We start from the raw sequence: 17,259 nt of genomic DNA, 5'->3' as shown, positions 1-17,259 counted from the left end.
CACATTTCTGTTTAAGGTACATTTCATATCACAGAAACACATACTGTAGCTGTGAACAGGGGGTGGGGTCCTGTTTATATATCTTGGTGCAAACCGAATGTCCCCACAAGGATATAAATATTTTACAGGTTTGTACTTGTTGGGACATTTGACTGGTAATCAGAGTTAGATGAACATGTATTAATTATGCACATCATTATTAATATTATTAATTATACTCTGGATCAATTGGGAGGAACTTAAACTGTTGGCACCAGGCACAATGATTATATGCAACAGAGACAACAGAAAAATAAAAGCGTGTGTACATCACATATGTGTATATGGAATAACTCACTTCATGTGTAGCTGCAGGTCAAGCAGCTGTTTCTGTAATCGTGCAGTGGACTCTCTCTCCTCTGTTAACTCTCTCTGTGTGTGTCTGAACTGAGCCTCACGGCGACTCGCCTCCTCTTCTACCTCATTCAGTTGCCTTTTCAGAGATCTCATTCTCTGAGTCATCTATACACACACAAAACAGAAAATTTGTTAATTTACAAATCCATAATCACTCAATGAAACAATCGTATCGTATCAAGGCTGACCCTGCACTCAAACCCCTACTTCCTACCACCACTGTGATATGATATATTTATATCCCAATGATCATATATTCAACTTAACTCCACGAGCGCCATCTAGTGGTAAAAATGAATAAATACAGTGTAAAGAGTGTACCAGGTCTTTTTGCTCATTAGCGGTCTTGTGCTCGTCCTCCATCTGATCACTCAGTTCATTAATTTTCCTCTCCAGCTTACTGATGGTGTTGTTCAGTACAACTTTACTTCTGCAGAGAAACATAAGAGTTATAATATAAGTGAGTGCACATGTTTACGTTAGTGAACTTTCTGCAGGCAGTTAATTACAATCTAATTGTGTATATTAAGTTTATGTATGTGTGTACATAGACACAGAATGTTGTGTTTTAGTGTTTGTGTGTGTGTGTTTGTTACCTTTCTTCCATTCTCAGCATATTCTCCAGTTCTTTAGCTCTGGCCTCTGCTTTAGTGACCACATGCTCCTGAACTCTGTTGTTCTGCAGCTCCTCGATTTCACTTCGCAGCTCTCGTACCTGTGAATAAAATAACCATTACATCACAAGTAATTAACACAATATTATTATTAAATCATTTAATAAATATATTATAAATACAATATAATAATATATTATTAAACAACACCACATATGCACTTGATACATCACATTCTAATTCATTAGACATTTATTAACTAAACCTCAATATCACAGATGTCATGTGTTGAGGTATGTGTTTGATAACTGACTATTACTGATCAATGACTCTGCATTTCATCATTACACTTAATTTACCTGCACGTTATTATCTAAAGTAAAATCATATGTATATGTAGATACCTGTCTCTCCAGAATCAGTTTCTCACACTCCAGCTGATCATTTAAGTCCTTTTCGTTTATCAGTTTCAACTGAATCTGTTCGAACTGCAAGATAAAAAAACAAAAACCATAAGTCTTATTTTTAACAGTTTAAGGCAAAATTCTATAATAAATAAAATACAATAAATTAATTCCTTAAATCACTACCTAGTCCAGCAAAAAACTACACAACTAACCCCTTCAGTTGTTGTACAATTTTTTCCTTTGACTTGCTATGTAGCTCATAATTAATATATCACTTGAAATATCAGGGGATAAAGTCAGCAGGTCCAGCTCCTCAGGCTAGATAAACTTTCTTTCGGCTTCTCCCATTAGGGGTCGCCACAGCGGACCATCCGCATGTTTGATTTGGCACATGTTTTTACACTGGATGCCCTTCCTAACGCAACCCTCCCCATTTATCCGGGTTTGGGACCGTCACTAAGACTTGTGCAACCCTAATGGCTGGGGTTGGTTCCCTGACCGGGGATCAAACTTGGGCCACAGCGGTGAGAGCGCCGCATCCTAACCACTAGACCACCATGTGTGGTTTTAAATTGTACACCACTGTGGGGATTAGGGGTCATGGATAGGGTTAAGGAAGGAGTTGGATTAGATCCAGCTCCACCCACTAGACTTTTATTGCTGCAGACTCTCTCCAAACATCTTTCAGAAAACTACATGCACAAAATTTTATACACTTTCAACTACTCAATGAACAGACACAATATAGAAAATTCAAGATGAATTGACATTGCTGATGGGAAATTTTTTTTTAAACAATTCTCTGTCCAAAATGCAAACAAATAATTACCAACATTTGTCCTTTTTTAACAATAATTTGAGAACATTTATATGGACGTCATAATAAAAACAAATCAAACAAAACACAGCTTTAGAATGTATTGACCTGCTCTAAAGCTCGCTTGTGTTTTGCAACAAGTCTTTGCTCATTTTCGTGAAATTCCTCCAGGTCAGTGTCCAGATCAATGATTCTTTCCTAAAAGCACACACAAAGCACACACATTAAACCGCTGTAGGATTTGACTGTGTGTATATGCGAGGTGATGAGGTCATTTGAATTAGTTTGTCATCAGTTGGAAAATAGTTTTTGCATATATGCACACTTAAAGGACAAGAATATTATATTAAGAATGGAATGTGTGTATGTTACCTGTGCCTGTTTGAGCTGTTTGCCCAGATCATCTTTGGTCTGTGTGACTGTGTTCAGTTCCATCTGTAAATCCTCCACTGCTCTCTCAGCCTGTTTACACTGAAGCTGAATTTTCTCCCTCATTTGGATCTCATTCTCTAGAGACTGCTCCTTATCCAACAGCTTATCTGAGACCTACACAAACACAAACACACACACACACACACACACAGCTCTTATGAGAATTTCGGTGTAAAGAATTGGATATGGAGGGTGAATGTAATTGTCTACATTGAAGGAAATTGTATTTTTATCGAGGAAGTACTATATTCTTTATACTTTATCACTTTTTATTAAGGAAGCTGCCTTACATTTTCACAAGTTTGAGTTTCATAGGATTTGTCTTTACTGTTTACTTTTATACTGTTTTAAACTGTTTATACCACAATCCAAAAGTTCTTTTTGTGGTGCCAATTATTTTGTATTTATATTATAATGGTATATATGCGTTTTAGAATATTTCATTTTGTTTCAACACTTGCAAGTATTCTGTACTCCAATATTGAACCCACAGCCCTCAAAGTGTAAGTGTTGTGCAAAAATCCTCCTTCTCCAAGCAGTGCATGTGTGTATGTGAATACCTCTCCCTGTAGGCGGCTGATGATCTGCTGTAAGCGCATGATCTCCTGCTCCTTCTCCAACACACACTCCTCCAGCTCCTCCACTCTCAGCCGTGTGTCTACTCTGAGTTTCTGCTGTAGACTCAATTCAGTACTTGACTGAGCTGCCTGCTGCAGAGCCTCTGCCAGCTAACACACAAACACATACACAAAGTAAAAATGAGCCGCTGTGTATTGGTTGTAGATCATTGCACCAATCTTTGTTCATGAAATCTTCCTTAATCTTTCTCCATCACACATAAAATTTACTGTACTGTAGGTGTGCGTGTGAGCAATGTAGAAATATATACATATAAGATTGTGCAGTTATGATGAAATTTCTGAGGGTGCTGCAGCGCTCCCTACTGTCAGAATGTTCTAAAAGCAACAGTTGCTAATTTTTGTCATTTGTGTTTTCTTAACAGGTTGTTTATTAAACAGAAATTACAGCACACATTTTCTGCACGTGTGTGAATGTGTCTGCATGTTCACCTCAGTCTCCAGTCGATCTACAGTGCTGCTGAGCTCTAATGCTTTCTTCCCCCTGTTTTCTTTTTCAATCTCCATTTCCTCCAGATTCCTCTCAGCCAGCCACAGCTTTTCAGACAGCTCTTGTGCACGCGTGGTCTGCTTCTCCAGAGCTTCCTGTACACACATATATACAGTCAATAAAACTGCTTACACAACAGTAGTCAAAATTTACTCCCATACAGTACATTATACACAAAAAATATTGTGTTTCATGCACCTCATATAATAAATATCTTTTATTAGAATTATATATATATATATATATATATATATATATATATATATATATATATATATATATATATATATATTTGTAGAATTAAATACAATTATAAATGTAAAAAGTTAAATAAAATTTAATATATAAAATTAATTCCCTACACACATGCACACACACACACACACACACACCTCTGCATCCTGTATTTTGTTTTTAAGTGACTGTTGCAGAAAGTTGAAGGCATATTCCTGAGTGTTTGCTTCCACCATTATTTCTCGGGCCTCTTTCAGCTCCACCTGCAAAACAAACACACACAAGTAAGCCATGTGACAGACACATAATGTTTATTTGAGCATATGAGTATTGCATATATTATGTAGTTCTTTAACTATGTTATGTGTCTGAGCACCTGATTTGAATAGTTATTTTTTTTTACAGAGGGAACATCGGGAATATTAGTTGCATAGATCATTACAATCATTTTATAAAAATAAAACAAACAAAACAAATTAACAATTGGTAATGAACAGGTGTTTTATAGATTTGGCTAAAATCTGATAGTTATTTCTTACATCGATTTGTTTGAAACGCTCCACCATAACATTGTTGTCGCTCTCAAGTTCGACAAGTCGGTCTCTCATCCTCTTCATTTCTGTCTGTAGCTGTGTGTTCATACGGAGCAGATCCTCATTATTCACCAGCAAATTTCGCATCTCGAAACGAATTTGGGTCCTTTCCTTCTCCAGCTCAATGCTTTCTGCCTCCAGAAACTGGTTTCTCTGTAATGAGGAGAAGAATAACATGGTTAGAAATAAATCCAATTCCTCCAGTGTGAAAGCAAAGAACAGTTTCCTTTTTCTTTCTTTTTTTTTTAAATAGCAGAGATGGCATACAGTTGCCACACAATTACTGCTTGTGCAAAATTATTTCAATGAAGTGTTATTACTTTAAACAAGCAATTCTATTATTATTCTTCATAGACATCAGTTATGATGTCCAGTGATGAAAGGTATCCCATTTATTTTCTGAACAATAGCTGAATGTGTATTTAATATTTTAATTTTTTCAGTGTCAAATCTTGTCTTTTACTTACTCTCTGACATTCCTCTAGCTGTCTGGTCAGCTCTTCAATGTAATCCCGTTTGTTTGGCACATTGCTCCTCAGTAAGAATTGTGATGGAGGGGCTTGCTGCTGAGAAATATAATAAACATAATTAAATTCACAACAAGCTGCTCATCAGAAAACACTGCTCAAAGAACACATACAAATACTTTGAAAAAAAAACCCATTTCATCAGCATTAGGTGTAGCGAGTTAAAGTGCAATTAATTTAAAATATTTTATATTTGATATCACATGTAATACTGCTACATGGCGTTATATAAATTTTTATGAGAGTTATTTTTAATTATATTTATTATTATTATTATTTAAGAAAGAAAAAATTTTATGTGACAATTCTTTAGAATAGTTTCTCTGAACTAATGCACTAATTTAGTTGCAGGTTTTATGAGGAATTTTAATCCTGTATGCATTTTTGCATATTTTTATGTACTACTTGATAGAGTCATTAATAATGTAAAAACAGAAAGCCAAAGCTCTTACCCCTTGTCTCCGGGTGAGAGTATCAAAGGGAGTGTATCGTGCACGGGGAGCGTTCATGGTGTTCACAGGACTTGGGCTTCGGTTTAAACTGAATAAATTCATCTCAGACAATGTTGGAGACCTCCTCTCTGGCATCTACACAAACCGTTTTGTTAATGCAGGAATCATCACCAAACCATCTATTTATAGTATTATATAATAATATAAATGCACTCCCTATTCAAAAACAAAAAGCTTTATACAGTTTTTATTTAAATGATACTCAGATGAGGTTCCTTTTAACCACTGATTACCACCAGTCTATTAAATTTAATACTAGGCACATACCACAATTACATCAAACTATGCAACAAAAATGTGTACATTAGAAAATATCCACATATCTTAATTTTAATAAAGTGCACATAAGTGTACCTTGTACTCGGACATTCGGCTTACAGGGTTGTAATCCAGTGAGATGGTTGAGTAGGGGCTGTTAAAAACTCTTGCAGTCACCTCAGAACTGCCCGTCTATGAAAAGGGAGAAAAAACAAACAAAAACAAAAAACACTGTCAATTAAATAATAAGGAGCAAATCTCATCTGCTGAACAGCACAATAAAAAGGCAATATATAATATTATATATACTTATCTACTTTATACATCTGAAGCCACATGAATAACCACTGCATTTGTGGTTGTTTGCTTTGCAGTGGATACTAACAAAGTAGCTATTTTACAGATATAAAAAGCAGGAATGGAATTTTTACACAGAAAGAAAGCATAATAAGATCTCACATTTTAGCCCTAAATGCTAACTAATACATGTATGTATGTATATATATATATATATATATATATATATATATATATATATATATATATATATATATATATATATATATATATATATATTTAGAATTACAGGCAACAAAGGTTTAATTAACATATACATACACAACATCCACTTACCCTGGTGGGACCACTGTCCCAGTCTTTCAAAGTCAATGATTCCATTGATTTCCAATGGGACATGTTAGTTTTGGAAAGAGTTCCATTGGTACTGATGTCAGTGGGTCCACCCGGTCCACTAGCACCATTTCTGATCGTATCGGATCCTAGAAACATCTGGTACTTCGGGTTGTAAATCGCTTTAGGGGTAAGTGGATCCTCGGACTCAGGGCTTGTTGGGCCATTTTCTAGGTCAAACTGAAAATCCAAAAAAGAAAGATAAATCATTAAAATGTGCTTTAAAAGTTGTGTGTGTTTTCATGTTCGAGAGCTTGGATGCACACAAAGGACAAAACATACGACAAGCTTGTGCATTGAGAAAGCAAAAAACTATTCCAGAAGCAAGCAGTAACAACATGTGCAAACAAAGCCATGAGAGAAGTGCTGTTGAATTTTAGACAAAGTTGTAGCATACAGTGAGACAAACAAACAAACAAAAAAGCTAATTAGTCCAAGAATCCATGTATTTATGAAGCTCCATCTGCATGAAAACTCACACAAGTCCTTAAAGAGACATATAAATGTTCCGTAGACACGAGCGAACCCATGCAGTAAAAAACATACAAGCGTGTCAATACAATAATAGTAATAAATTGTGATTTGATAATTTGTTTCAAAACACACATTCATGGCACATGAAGGTTAGTGGTGTGATGATAAGCGATGCAAATGCATTCAGACACAGGTGGCAGCGTTGAAGAGTGTGGAGGTCATGCATGTGACAAAACGCTGCAGCTCTTGCATGCGGAGTGAACACGGATCGCCCGGTCAAGTATGGCAAACTGCACGCACACTTACCCCGTCGGAGTATGAATGTGTATTGGGACCATTGGAAACATTGTTTGACTGTCCGGATGGGGAGGTTACTGTTACAGCCGGAAGGTCGCTCTCTTTTGCATTTTTTCTTTGTTGTGATGGAGAAACACTAGGTGACATCTGCCCACTGCTTTCAGAAGAGGAGAACTTGTGGATGAGGACTTTCACGCTGCCTGATCGTGTGAGACAGGTTGCTTTCATCGATGAGGCCTTCATGTTTTCTCTGCAGTTCTTCTTCTCGTCCTCCATGTTATTAGTGGTTACTGCGTCAAGTCCATTTGAGTGTACGGCACTGTTTTTTGAGCTACACATGTCCTGCCTGTTTGTTTCCTGAGAAATACACCAATCTACATTTCAAGTGGAATTCAACAGACTGCTTTGTGTGTTTTTTTTTTTTTAAACAAATATAGTAAATGAAATGGTTTTGTAAATGATAAAACATTTTTTTACATCATCACATTATTTGGATCATTTAACTTAGACAGAAATCCCTAAAGCAACACAAGTGGCTTAGTTTGCCATTTATCTGCCTGTCTGCATGTGCTATAAAATGTTACAGTTGTCAGATTGACTCTTTATTCAAAAAACTGAGACAATAAGCATATGGAAAGAAAACAAAAACTCAGGTGACAACCTGTCTGCACATGAGGCTTCACATAAAACATTTTACTTTAAATCTCCACCTGCGTGACAGGTGAGCTATTGATTTTCAATGGTGTCAATCCCACTTTTTTCTTTTTTCTAATTTTTACCCCCAGTCTCTACAATGGAAAAAAAAAATCCCACTTTGCCTCAGTGGATATTCTCACCTGGATCATGTAGACTTGTACATAAGAACAGCCATGAAATAACAAGAATTATTGTTTACAAGATGCTGAAGAACATTTTAACATAGTAAAAATTAATAATCCCACAATCTAGTATCACCATTCTTTGAGATTTTCTTTACCTCTGTTGCTTCTAGCTTGCTCCTTATATATATCTAAATCTACAAGAGGATTTCTTTAAAGCTGTAAAGTGACAGTGCATATTGTTATAAGCACTGTATAAATAAAATGTAATTGAACTGACAGTGATACTCAAGCTCTAGTTATGAGCTGACAAGCAAAACTGAGCTGATATCCTCATGCAAGCTGTTGCTGAATAATCCCAAACACCATAGGTGCTATGGTGTTACGCTTTAAGACAAGTTGACAACATGTCAACATGACACACGCTCACAGCACAAAACACGTAAGTGGATCGGCACAGAAATGTCAAATTAGAAAGGGAGCTGTGAGATGTCAGCGGTTTGAATAAACACAGGTACGCCTGAGAAAAAAGGATGTTAAGGTAAAATGACAGCCTAGACACACACGCACACAGGTGGCTTTGGAAACATAGCTTTGGGTATAGGAAAACTCAACTCAATTGCATCCAGATAAGACACACTAATTCTCTAGATCTATAAATATCTTTTTTCTTACTTATAAACTTTGTTACATGTTATAATAACTGCATGCTTTTGGTTTGGAAAAGCTGCAAAATTAAGCATGTGGAAGGATGAATTTATGTGCTGTTCTGCCAAATGTAATTGCATTATCATATAGTATTGCATGATTAAAGGGATGAGACAGATTCAAAAACAAAAAAGTCTAAATATATAATGACCTGCATCTATTTCCCCATCTCCTTCTCTCTTTAAAAAAATGAACCTTCGTTTGATTGAACCTGACATCTGGTGACAATAAATGTGCCAAACATGGATCAAAACACACATCCAATCACCAAAAAGCCAATAAACACACAAAAGATAATTGTGTAAATCCAAGATCTCCAAATTGGCTAGTGTCCAGTGAGTTACACAGATGAAGAGAGTTCAGCATAATCCAGACACTCGCACAGCTTCCGTCCCCAGGGAAAGCACAGGGAATCATGGGAATGCGCTCCAGACCGTTCCCTGAGGGCCGGCTTCAGCGCATCATTTAGTGTATTTAAAGAGGGATAATCGCTTAATCTAGACTTTAATGTGATTACTTTTCTCCTAAAATATGATCTCATAAATAACGGCAAGCATGTCATCGTTTATCCTTGATCCAAATAAATCAAAACCTATAAAAAAAAAAAAAGAAAGAATATACTGAGTGCAAGCTACACTAATCTTCTGTTACTGTTATAATCCCAATGTGAATGAGAAGAGGTCACTGGTTTAGAGGCTGAATGTGTGATTACCCAAAATGCACCTCTCCCTGGGTGCTTTTCTGGCGAAAGGCCTTCAGTTCGCTGATGGGCTGAAGAGTCCCAATTAGGGGGAAAAGGGCATTACAGTACATCTGTCTCATTCCCACGGCAACCGCACACATGCATGCGCACACTCACATTGAGGATAGGGTAATCAGTTGAAACACTTTATGTGTGCAAGTGTGTGTATTCTGTGTGTTCCTTTGGGGCCTGCTGAAGCGACATATGGTGCTGAATTCAATGTGTCCTGACCTAAATTACTGTGATCAACCTCACATAGCGTGTTGTAATGCTTAAGCGTGTTGAATGTGGAATTTAATATCCATTTACCCATTTACCCTCATCCTACCCAAAACAAAGCTACATAAACCCTGCAATTATATTCCAAATATTATCCGACTCCTCAGACGGCCCTACCTATAATAGAATAAATGCAATTGAGAGCAATGTCCTATTTCACCTGTGCAATAAGTGCACACCACTGAATGCCAGGTTGTTGTTTTTTTTTAGGTGAATAGATGCACAAAGGTGATAAATTATGTAGAGCGTTGAATTAAACTTGTCTCTGGCTGTCCAGACTTAACATTCACCGCTACATTTACTGTGCCACTAGCAATGGCTTCCTTGACAGATTTCAGCATATAAAATGCAAAAAAAATGCTTTAAAATAAAACAAAGGAATATATTGAAATGTCCACCTAAAAAATTATCAAAGAAAGACTGATTAAGACTGATCGTTATATCTTCAGGGATTAAACAACCTTGAAACATGAGGCGGTTCTAAAATAAAGTCAATTAACACAATTGACAAAACAACACAGCACACTAGAAATTCCCACTCATTGAAATTCCTATTAATAAAATGTGCTTGGAAATTCCATCATCCATGAAAATGAAAATCATTTGAACCAGAGACCTTAGTCATTCTCTTACTCATTCATCAACATGATGAGTTGAACTTGAAAGTTAGAGTTCTGCATATACCCAAGTCTCCATATCTATAATTAAATGCCAGCAAACCATTTGGAAGTCTTTTCATTCATCTAACCACAAAAGTAGGCACCTGGAGTCTGCATTTGTACTTCAGCAGAGATTCCGTCAGTGCCTCGCTGTGCAGTGCTGATCCTGCAATGATTTTGTTATACAAAACCTGTGGAAAACAATTGTTTTGCCACATAGAGTATGAAAAAGGAAATTACCATTCGGGTGTCCATTTGACTCTTTCCTGGCATGCCGTTACTCAGTTTATTCGTCAGGTGGTCAAGTTTAGTGCTTTCCTCTCTGTATCTCTGGATGTTTTCCCCAAGCATGCTCAGAAGGGCAACAAGAGCCTGCTCACGAAAATGAAGCTGCTCTGCGTGGGCCGCTATTCCCACAAAACACTTCTGGAGGTGATGTTTGCTCCCAGAGAAGCACTGTAAGACAGAAAAAATAAACAAAAGTGCATTGTTTAGAAGCTCAAGCATTCTCAGGTAAATAAATAAAGCTAAACCTGAAACATTTATAACAAAATTTAAACAAATTTAAATTAGTGTCTGATAAATACACTCAATCTAATCTTTAGATAGCACCAAGACCTTTGGAACGTGTCAGAATGGGTGTGTGTTTCTGCTCTTTTCACTCTTGTGCTCTACCCCCCCCCCCCCCCACACACACACACACACACACACACACACACACACCCCACTATTAATTACAACCGTAATTAATCAATAGTGTTTGTAAGTACAGTAGTAAAATATGCAGAAATAAAGGAGCTTATATCTGATTGGTAATGTAGTGTATTTTACTCACAGTGCTGGTCTCTGACGTTACGTTTCTCTGTTGAGCGTCAGTGTGCAGACTCTCTGAAGCTGCTGTTTCACAATTCAGGACCTTTTTCTGCAGCCGCACCGATGTCAGTCTAACACACACACACACACACACACACACACACACACACACACACACACACACACACACACAGTAAGACATTCTACCCATAAATCTTGCACTATTGTAGTAGGAGATGGCTGTAATTCTTATACATATAATATAGATTTTTGTAAGATTCAGCACAATGAGAGTAGGTCATGGCTTTAAAAAGTCATTAATCAGACTATGGCTCATGAATATATTTCATGGAGCCTCCACTAGAGGGAGATGCACACTCAGAAAACATTGCAGTTTTGTTATTAAAAATAGCATACTTTTTGCTTTAGGTTCTCTGTGTGTGTGCGTGCGTGCGTGCGTGCGTGTGTGCAATAGAATTTAGTGAAGCATAAAAATGGCTCTGATCTCACATAACTAATTATGGTACAGGAAACGTAGAATGCAGAATGATGATAAACGTTCACCAGGTTTTAAAAACCTCCTCCACTTTCCCACGCTGCCCTTTACGCAGAGTTTTCCACGTGCTTTCAATGAGCTTGCACAGCTGTATTTCAACACAAGCGCTTGCTCGAGCTCTCACTCTCCCTCTCTCTCATATTTCCTAAGCAGGGTTACCACACTGGCTTTCATACACTTACCCATATTGCTAATCTCTTCAGGGAGGGAGGAATGCAGCCGTTATACAAGCCTATGACAGATGTGCAACAGTGTGCAGAGCCTTCCCTACAATTCCTAAATTGTATTTATTCTTATTTTATGTACGTTTGGTTGTACTAAGTATTTTATAATTAAAATGCACTTTTTTAGCTATACAACCCTCACCATACAAGTTGAATGAGTAAATCAGTGAGAAAGTAAGAAACAGAAACAGAGACAGAAAGACAGGCTGGCAGACATAGGAAACATAAAAAATAAATAAAAAAATCTCCTTGCCCCTGCCTAAAACAAATACATAAAGGAGGAAGTTGCATGCTAATGATGCAAAATATGTTGAGTTAGCTGATTCTGGGGTCTACTAAAGGGATATAAAACCTCCAAGAGAGCAAAAAGTAAAGAAAAGTGAGAAAGAGAGAGAGAGAGAGAGAATAAAGCCTAAAACCATACTAGCAGTTGGACATCTAGAACAATGTTTTTCCATTGTCACCCATCTGTTAAATTACATTTAAAAACTACGTGTCCTTCCTCTGAAGTATCTGCAAACCATATACGTACTTATACAGGTGAAAGCTTCCTGTTACAAAGGAAAAAGTGCTGCGTTTGCTTTAGAAAGAAATCAAACTAAGTAAACTGTTTATATCATCAAGTTAATCATGCATTACTGAATTCACAAAAAATTTTGTTGACAAGTGATAACTCGTCATCTATTTGGTCATAAACTACACATTAACACGGGTTTTAAATGTCATCTTTAGAAATCTCATAAGTTTTCATGTTGTAACACTAAACTGGAACCTGCGGTGATGTACGTACAATTACTTGGCAAGCTAAAGTCTTTAAAATAACCCTGGATTTAACAGGTAAAAAAAGACACACCCTTTATCAGTGGATTATGTTCTCCAACATGCCTTCACGTGTCTGGTAGGCATGTGGAGAAGTCCCAGGGTAAAACAGTTCTCTCTTACAGTAATGTTCAGTTCAGTGATAGTGATCCTGAACAAAGACATTTTTGTTTGAGATCAGAACATTAAACAGTTAATCTTAATTTCAGTTTCATTTCTTGGTAACATCCAAATGTGTTAGAACAAGGCAATGCTGGAGGCAGACTACCAAACCATTTTAGTACAAGAACACATTAAAAATAATATAAAATAATTAACATTTAATATTTGGGTGAATATTCTGACTGTAATAACTAACCTGTTACTGACAACCCCAATGATGCATTTCTCATTTGTGACTCTTTTCCATGCTTGTACCACAGTTTTTTATTCTTTAGGGGGAAAATGCATGTTTCAAATAGGTTAAGGTCTATTTATACTTGGTCAGTCTAAAACCTTACACTTTCCCCCTGATAAAGTCCTTATTTAGGTTAAGAGTGTGTTTTGCATAATTATTTTCCTGCATGATGATTGGGATCATTGGCATGTTTCTGTAGACGTCTTCATTCATTCAAGCTGCTACAATTGTTAGTTAAATCAACAAAAAATATTAGTGACCGTTGCTTGACCCATTAGTTTGTCATCATCCTTTCGTTCTACATACATTGGCCTGTCTAGTATTATTCAAAGAGGTTTATCTTGAATACAAAGCATTTGTATATCTATATTTTTATGATTCTCAATCTGGTCCTCTGATTCTTACTGCTGATGAGTGGTTAAAAATCTTATGCTGGATATTTCCTCTTAATTTCTCTGAACAGTGGCTTGTGATAACTAAACTATATTTAAAAACGACAGTAGTGTACAAGTTACACACAACCAATATGATTGTTGAAATAAGTTGCAAAAAAAAAAAAAAAAAAAAAGGGAAAAAAAAAAAGAAAGTGTGTGTGTGTGTGTGTGTGTGTGTGTGTGTGTGTATATATATATATATATATATATATATATATATATATATATATATATATATATATATATATAATGTGTGTATATGCATGTGTATAAAAGAGAATGAAAAAGCGTAGTGTGTGTTTGTGTGGGAGAGAGCACATCTCTTCTGTTAATCTGATGTAAACAAACCGGTAACAAATCATCTAGAATGTGGGTGGAGGACTTGGATGTAACCTGACTGACAAGTCCATGTCAGGATAAGTATCATCTTCAGAGATCTCACTTTCTTCACTGCATGTCACTTTCCATTCTCTTTGCATTGCTCTAATTTACTTTCTGAACTCATTATTAGGTTGTGGTAATTCTGAAGGAAAGATATTTTTGTGTGTTTGATGTCATCATAAGTGTTGATCTTTTTTTTTTAAGGTTTAATTGATTTAAATGAGGTGCGTTTCTGCATTTGCATGAGAGTTTGGCTCCCAGGACAAGTTGATATTCTCCTTTCTATTGACTTCATGACCTAGTGTCTTGTTAGAACATATTACAATACCAAAGTGCATTTAAAAAGGCACAGTAGGATGGGAGAAGCTCTGTGCTTATAATACAATGCCACAATGCAGAACATTTAGATCAGGTCTATTCAGGTTTCCTTACCACAGAAACAGAAAGTAAAAAACCCTGCGTGACAATCTGCATCAAACCAGAACAGATGAACAAAAGGCTAATGCTTGCAGTTAAATAACATGTGACAAGTAATTACAGATGCAATCCTGAAATATTAAATTTCTATTCCCCATTAAGCACACAATAGCTAATAAATACAGACTTCTGTCGTAGAAGAAGGGAACACACAAATGCAGCTAGGGATTGTTTTCAGCTACTGTCCACAGGAGGGCATGTCCAGGTGTATATGTTTGCATGAATATGTACATTATGTACATGCATATAACAGAGTGTAAGGAAGTGCGTGAGTACTTACTGTTGACTGACGTGCGAAATCTCCCGTTCTGTCTCTCTTTGCAGGGTAATTAATCTGAGGTGACTCTGGGTAATGAGACTCCACAAATTCCCAGCACTGTCACTGATCTTCTCTGGAAAAACCTGTCCAATGTTACAAAATTAAACCATTAAAAATAATTACAACACAAAAAAACAACAGCTTATGTATCTGACAATCTCAAAAGAGTCAGGTATGTACATTTCTCAGAATATTCAAATTTACATTTATAATGTATGGTAAAAAAAAAAAAAAAAAAAAAAAAAGTAAAACTTCATATAATAATCTAAACACACACAAATATGCTGTGTTGATCACTGGCACACAACATAATTATAGCCTCTTGATTCACAAAAACATGCATCAGGTGTTTTGCCAATCCAAAGGACCCAAAGCAGAAGGCACAGATTTAAAATTTAAATGCTTAAAAAACACAATGTAATGAGTAATGCATTATGTGGGCAATTTTGGCCACAATAGTGTTCCAGCCTACAGATGGAAGTGACAGGCGGCTACAGGCCACGTCAATCTGCACAATCTGCAATCTGTTTCGTGTTTTCGCTTTACTTTAACAAGTGTAAGTGGATTTAAGCTGTTTTTTTATTGCTCAGATTTGGAGAATCCACCAAAACCCCAAGGTCTCTACTGAAGCAACATTTTGATAAAATAACAACATTTTTTAAAACTGAGAATATCCATGTAGTACTGTAGCTATTCTATCCTGGTATTATATTAAAATCTGTCTAAATATCCTAATCACACAGCACTGGCTTTGTTTATATGAACTTTTATGATGCCGTATATTTTACAGGAATGTTGAATATCCTAATGGCTTCCCATTAAATTGTTCAGATTAAAGGTTAGGTTGTTTGTCCCAAGTACTTGTCATGATGAAGGAAGTCTGCCTGTCCTGAAAAGGAGACATGCCGGTAGATGTAACGTCATGCTCTGAGCATGTAACAGACTCAAGTTTGGAAGATTTAAATGTTGGCAAATGAATGTAAAAGAAAAACGAGCGTTTTCCTAATTGCAACAGACCACTTTGCTAACAGGAATACATTTTCACACTCGGTTATCATGAATTCCTGGCAATTGACGCTAATGACAGCTCAACAAACAACCAACATGCTTCTCCAGCACGGTAAAAGCTGCCACGGAAGACGGGCAAGAACAACAGATCTGTTTTGGGAATGAGTTCGAGTGATTCATCATGTGAAAAGGCCTGGAACGATTTGGGAAAGAAAAAGACAAATGTACGGCCAATTTGCCCTGTGGCTACATCTACAAGCTGCGGTCTGGACCTGCATCCGACAAAACAAGTGTTGGTGAGATAAATGACTAGTCATGTCCACTTTATGCTAAACATGAGTTTTAGCAATTGCGCGTTGATAAACTTACTGTGATACATGCGTTACTTATTTAAATGAAAAGGTATCACAATAAATTCACAATTTTTTCTTGCAAGCAAAATACCAGACAAACAAACTCCTTTTGCCTGTGTTGAAAATCCTTGTAGTGCAACTTATAGAAAACTTTAAACAGGGCATGTCAAATGTTTAGATGCAGCTTAGTGAATAGATTTAGAATCTGTGTCCTAAATTTAAAAAAGTGTCTTAAATCAATAATCAGCTACCGATAAAATGTGATAATTTTTTTATTAGAAAAGCTAATACTTTGACATATAAAACCACACATATAATACCATGAGAGAGGTGGTAGCTTAGTGGTTAAGACATTGGACTTTGGATATAAAAGTTGTGAGAAATCCCAGTCACACCCAGAAGCCACTCCTGGGCCCCTAAGTAAGGCTCTTAACTCCATAGCTGCTTAGATGTATGAATATGATAAATATAAGTCGATCTGAATAAGGGTGTCTGCCTAAATGCTATAAATGTATATATTCCCAGTGAGGTCCATTTCAGTTCCAGGTTCGGGAAAGCCTTCAGGTTTCCAACACAAAAGGAGTTCAATGGGGTGAATATTTATGCAATCCACTGTGTGGTTAAAACCATAATATGAAGAATCTCTTTTCCTGGATGAAATTGATGAATGTGTTTGAGTTGCTGTTGACATGTTATTTTGCTAGCAAACATGCGCAGTTACCCAAAACGAGATAACAACTTTACATGTCTTCAATGTAGTTTTGTGCTGAGATCTAAGTGGAAAGATTGTCACAAATTGGGTACATTCCTTGCTGTTTACATAGCAAGGTGATATCTATGAAAAAAAAAAAAAGGTTTGTTTGGATTTGTTCTGACAGCCACTGATGGCCAAA

General features: G+C 36.5%; 1 protein-coding gene across 12 annotated transcripts in view; it reads right to left on the bottom strand.

Annotated features, from left to right (window-relative positions):
- The window catches only part of LOC310738730 (uncharacterized protein), a 34,221-nt gene that overhangs the window by 1,136 nt on the left and 15,826 nt on the right, over window positions 1–17,259 (bottom strand). For 3 of the 12 annotated variants that reach the window (XM_083564038.1, XM_083564039.1, XM_083564033.1), the window contains exons 2-19: window positions 14,967–15,088; window positions 11,421–11,529; window positions 10,826–11,041; window positions 7,389–7,736; window positions 6,552–6,788; window positions 6,015–6,110; window positions 5,601–5,735; window positions 5,089–5,184; window positions 4,568–4,774; window positions 4,187–4,291; window positions 3,737–3,889; window positions 3,227–3,394; window positions 2,607–2,780; window positions 2,343–2,432; window positions 1,415–1,498; window positions 993–1,111; window positions 718–826; window positions 338–501 (exon numbers count right to left, since the gene is read on the bottom strand). In XM_083564038.1, the coding sequence (XP_083420164.1) occupies window positions 338–501; window positions 718–826; window positions 993–1,111; window positions 1,415–1,498; window positions 2,343–2,432; window positions 2,607–2,780; window positions 3,227–3,394; window positions 3,737–3,889; window positions 4,187–4,291; window positions 4,568–4,774; window positions 5,089–5,184; window positions 5,601–5,735; window positions 6,015–6,110; window positions 6,552–6,788; window positions 7,389–7,736; window positions 10,826–10,936 (2,396 nt within the window). In that variant the 5' untranslated portion in view covers window positions 10,937–11,041; window positions 11,421–11,529; window positions 14,967–15,088. Of the gene's footprint in view, window positions 1–337; window positions 502–717; window positions 827–992; window positions 1,112–1,414; window positions 1,499–2,342; window positions 2,433–2,606; window positions 2,781–3,226; window positions 3,395–3,736; window positions 3,890–4,186; window positions 4,292–4,567; window positions 4,775–5,088; window positions 5,188–5,600; window positions 5,736–6,014; window positions 6,111–6,551; window positions 6,789–7,388; window positions 7,737–10,825; window positions 11,042–11,420; window positions 11,530–14,966; window positions 15,089–17,259 lie in introns of all 12 variants that reach the window. The other 9 variants (XM_083564036.1, XM_083564037.1, XM_083564029.1 and 6 more) reach the window with 3 other exon arrangements.

Source organism: Silurus aristotelis (assembly GCF_946808225.1).
Source record: "Silurus aristotelis genome assembly, chromosome: 16".
Taxonomy (NCBI): domain Eukaryota; kingdom Metazoa; phylum Chordata; class Actinopteri; order Siluriformes; family Siluridae; genus Silurus; species Silurus aristotelis.
This window is presented reverse-complemented; position numbering and strand designations above follow the sequence as displayed.